Below are 4,906 nucleotides of genomic sequence, written 5' to 3'. Positions count from 1 at the left end.
GAGACAGGGTTTCTCTGTACAGCCCAGGCTGTCCTGGAACTCACTTTGTAGACCAGGCTGGCCTCGAACTCAGAAATCCGCCTGCCTCTGCCTCCCAAGCGCTGGGATTAAAGGCGTGCACCACCACAAAGGCGTGGCTCTTGTTTTGTTTTTCAAGAAAGTGTTTTTCTCTGGGTAGCTCTGGCTGTCCTGGAACTTCTGTGGAGCAGGCTAACCTTGAACTCAGAGATTAGACAGCCTCTGCCTCCTGAGTGCTGAGTTTAAAGGTGTGCACCACCACACCCAGCATACCACCTTGATGCCAATAACAGTTGATAGCACTGCAGTTTTCTAGACAGAGAAACTAAATCACCGAGCTGGTAAGTGTTGGAGCTGGGTACCTGAACCCAGGTCTCCCATAATCGAATGTTCGTAGTCATTCTGCATTAATTCTGCATTCTCCAGGCCACCCCTCTCTGCCCGGACACCCCTCTTCACTCACCCCTTCATCTCTCTGTGAGGGGGCTCATCCGAGGCACTGGTCTTTTTTCGGAGGACTTCGTATCTCCTGACTCAAATGCCTGAATGCTAAGTCCTGGTGGAGACCAGAGTTTGCAGTGAGGCCAGGCAACTGAACAGCTTTCCAGGTTCTAGAACCTAGGTTCCAAGAAGACACAACCAGGAAGATAAACCAATCATCCGCAAAAGACAGTCCACTCCCCCAACCCCAATTCTGATGGCAAGGGCTAGTCTGCAGTGACTGAAGAAGCAACTCTTCACGGGACATGGTGGCTCACTGCTGGAATCCTAACACTCAGGGGAAGGATACAGGAATGGCGCAAGTTTGAGGTGAGAAAGAACTAGGTGTGCTTGCCCATGCCTATAATACCAATACTTATGAGGAAGAGGCAAAGGAATTAGGAGTTCAAGGCCATCCTGGGGTGCAAAGCTAGTGTCATGCTAGGCTAGGCTATAAGAAAACTTGTCTCAAAATAAAAGAAAACAAAACTGGGAGATTGGCTCAACCAGCTCTCCCAATGGAAGTCTCCCTCTGAAAGAAAGTCTAACACCTGAGTCCTAAAACCTACCCAAGAGAGGGATGCAGCATTGAGAGCATGTGTAATCACAGGGCGCCTGATGATGGGCACCAGCCACTGTTTCTAGCAATGTGGAAAGACAACTGACCCCCTACGGCTCTCCTCTGACCAAAAGAAAAGCTAGGAGGGCTTAGCAAGCAGTGGCAACTTGGGAGACAGGCAAGTGGGTCTCTGAGTTCAAGGCCAGCCATGGCTACAGAGTTCTAGGATGGCCAGGGCAACACAGAGAACCCATATCTCAAAACAAAACAAACAAAAAACAACCTCCCTCCCCCAAAAGAGGCAAAAACGAACTTGTGAAAGCTGTTTATCACAGGTGTCCAGCCCACCACACACATGTATGTGCACATACACACCAAAACTTTTCTGTCTTCCTTCCTTCCTCCCCCACCCCCTCTCCTTCTGAGACAGGGTTTCTCTTGTAGCTCAGGCCGTCCTCTCAACTCTCAGGGATCCTGCCTGCTTCTGCCCACCAAGTGCTAGGATTAAAGGCATGGGTCGCTACCACCCAGCCGCTCCTCCATTTTCATCCCAACTTCTGGTGGGGAGGAGATAATCATCCTGGAAGATTGAGAAACAATGTCTGGGGGTGTATTTCTGAAGCTATTATGGATTGTTACTAAAGCTATTATACTCTATGACAGCAGCTTCATAGGAATAGTTAGGGCAAAGTTTATACCACCACTATCAAAACCAGTAACGAATACCCCCACACACTACCTGATTATTCTTCCAGCTTCTCCATCACAAACTATACAAAAAGAAATCTGAAGCTAGGAAGGGGCAGTGCCAGCCTTTGATCCCAGCACTCAGAAGGCAGAGGCAGGCCGATTTCCGAGTTCAATGCCAGCCTGGTCTACAGAGTGAGTTCCAGGACAGCCAGGGCTATGTATAGAGAGGTCCTGTTTCAAAATCAAATAAGAACAACAGCAACAACAAAAAAAAAAACAAATTCTAGTCCTCAAATCTAAGAAGGGAAGACCTGAAACCTTTTTTGCTATTAGGAAACCATCACTAAGCATAAAAGCTGGGTCTGGCTCTTGGGCACCAGTCCGCTGTCAGGGCTCTTGTTTTGGGAGAGTCCAGACTTACAGCATCTGTTTCAAACACCAGTGCCCAAGTGCATCATGTTCAAGGCTTCTTGATTTTATTCAGCAAGGCTTCCTGTAGAGCAACACAGTTGCTAAAAATGTTGCCATGACAACTCCAAATCAACTAAGCCTCAGGAGGAGGGGGGGGGGGGAAGAAAACCTCCAGGCTCAGGGTTCTGAAGGAGAAAAGACAATGGAGGAGGAATCCATCTACAATGTTCCTGCGTTAGGACTTTTGACAACCCGCCAGAGAACGGGAAAAACAAAGAACTGTACAGACAGATGCCACCAGAAAGAAACAGTTGCATAGTACAAAGCAATAAAATCATCTCAACAAGAAAGGACAAGATTATTTTTTTAAACGCACTACCCACAAGACCCTCCAAACCTTTCTAATCAAAGAAAAACCTTAGTTCAGCGGATAATGCGCCTTGGGAAGACCGGGTGCAGAGAGAAAAACGTCAACAACAATAGGGAACTGAAAGTGAAACTGCCCATAGAAAGTAAGGCTGCAAAGGGAGGCAGCGTCCGGATGTACGACCACCTAGGGTCTCCATCCTCAAACAGGAGGAGGAAGAGCGCCACTGAAGCTCGTGGCGTGGCCTGCAGGAGGAGGCAATCAAAAGAGCCGACAAGGCGCAGGAGGCAACTGTGTAGCCCACAGCTGTCAGCGCAACTTCGGAGGCTACCCAGAAACGGCCGTAGGCTCTTTACTCAAACCTTGGTTGTACATCCGGAAGCATCCTGAGCATTAATAATACGTGACACGGAAATCAGCATAGGATGTTGTGGTTTTTGCATGCTCAAAAGGAGAGCCCAGCAAACGTCCTCACCAAGCACAGACGCAAAGGCAGAAATTGAAAAAACAATACAAAACAACCCCCCCCCCCAACACACACACACACACACACACACCAGATCAAGTTCCCAAAGAAATCAGGCGCCGGGACCTTGCCCGAGAACGACGCGTCTCTCTGCAGGCCCACCGACTAGTAGTAGTAGGCGCTTGGGGACCTGAGCACCCGGCAGGCGCAAGCCCCGCAGCCCGCGCGGTGACCCCGCCGGCCCAGCCCCGCTCGCCTGCACCCCAGCTGCTCGGCGGAGGAAGAGACGGGGAAAGGACGCCGGGGACGTTCCCGGGCCTGCGGCTCGCAGCTGGACAGCCACCGCAGGCGGCTGGGACGTGTGCACTCGGGGGCCGGGAGCGAGCTCGGCCCACAAAGCAGGAGAGAAAGAGCCGGGCACGGCCCCCTCCCCCAAAACAAAGGCTCCGTGCCCAGGCGTGGCCTGGCCTGGGAAACGCCAGCCAAAGCAAAGGTGCCCCGCCATGCCGATCCACCGGTGTCCCGACTCAGGTCGGCTCCGACGCACTCACCGGGCCAGGCCGCTTCAGTCGCCGATTTCCCCCGGCAGCCTTCTCCGTCTTTGGAGCTAGGTCTCGCCATAGACAGCTGCTCATGCGCAGTCCCAGCCTGCGGCCATATTGGTGAAGGGCGGAAGTGTGCCCTCCACCCGCCCAGCCGACGGACGGCCCCCAGAGCCGCCGCACTTCCGCTCGCTTCAAACTTGATGCCCGCTACAGCGGAAGTGGGTACGTGAGTGGTCGCCGGCTCCGAAGGGAAACAGACGGTATCCTTGGGGACCTCGCTAGAGGCCTTTGTTTTCAGCAAGAGCCAAGAAAAAAAAAAAAACCGACTAAATTGTACTTCCATCTTTGTGGTAGGCGGAGCCTTTTTCCTTCCAGTAAAAGGAAGTAGAGGGAGAAACGGCATTCTTAGGCGCCATCTTTCACAAGGGCAATATGGGACGCCATCTTGGATCAGGGCATCACTTTGAGGGGTTCCAAGTGGACTTTGGGACATTTCTGGGTGTACGTGGATCTGGGTATATACCTTAGTATTAGTGTCAGCAATACTTCAAAGACCTCATAGCTTCCAGTTTTCCTCGGGCTCTTAAAAACGTGTGAGGACGATTTTGATTACCATTTTCCTCATTTTGGGTGTAGACCCAGAATGATTTTGGAATAGTGAAGTATAATAGCTAGAATTCAGATTCCGAAGCCATTCAGACTCTGAACTGACACTTTTTATTTTATTTTATTTTATTTTATTTGCGATAGGGTATTTCTATGTAGTCCTGAACTGTCCTACATAAACCATGCTGGACTCGAATACACATAGATCTCCCCACCCCCAAGTGCTAGGATTAAAGACATGCCACTACACCTAGAAACTGCCACTTCTTAACTCTGAGATCTTTGACAGGCATTTTTACTTAATTACAGTTCAGTCTTTTTGTAAAATGGAAATATCAATACCAACTTCACCAAATTAAGTGGATTAAATAAATTCAAGAGCAAAGTTTTTATGCACACAAATCTAGCCCAATTCCTGGCATTAGATGAACATTATGTAAATACAGGTTTCTCTTCCTCATTCTTGACCACCATGAACCCAGTTCTACTTTCTAACTACAGGTTTCCATGACAACTGAGGAAGAATATCTAAATAAGAAAAAACAAGATATATACATGTTGGCAACATTGAAATGTAATACCTTTCACCCAAAACTTTAATAAGATAAAGTACATACACTATTTAAATGTAAAAAAAAATTCAGATTTTATTATCAAATACCCACCATAGCTAAATGGTGGCCTGTAGTCCCAGCTGGTGCAGACAGTGCTAGAGCCAAAGTGGGTGACATTCTCTTTTCTTTTCCTTTCTTTTTTTTTTTTTT

General features: G+C 48.9%; 1 protein-coding gene across 5 annotated transcripts in view; it reads right to left on the bottom strand.

The window, feature by feature from the left end:
* Usf1 (upstream transcription factor 1) overlaps positions 1–3,670 on the bottom strand; it is a 7,730-nt gene extending 4,060 nt beyond the window's left edge. For 2 of the 5 annotated variants that reach the window (XM_021197732.1, XM_021197735.1), the window contains exons 1-2: positions 3,543–3,670; positions 482–574 (exon numbers count right to left, since the gene is read on the bottom strand). In XM_021197732.1, coding sequence (XP_021053391.1) covers positions 482–489 — 8 coding nt within the window. In that variant the 5' untranslated portion in view covers positions 490–574; positions 3,543–3,670. Of the gene's footprint in view, positions 1–481; positions 637–2,168; positions 2,264–3,082; positions 3,178–3,542 lie in introns of those variants that run through there. The other 3 variants (XM_021197733.1, XM_029539150.1, XM_029539151.1) reach the window with 3 other exon arrangements.
* Positions 3,671–4,906: the final 1,236 nt, after the last annotated feature.

This window comes from Mus pahari, chromosome 5 (genome assembly GCF_900095145.1).
Source record: "Mus pahari chromosome 5, PAHARI_EIJ_v1.1, whole genome shotgun sequence".
NCBI lineage: Eukaryota > Metazoa > Chordata > Mammalia > Rodentia > Muridae > Mus > Mus pahari.
Note: the sequence above shows the minus strand (reverse complement) of the source record. Positions and strands in the feature narration are given on the sequence as shown.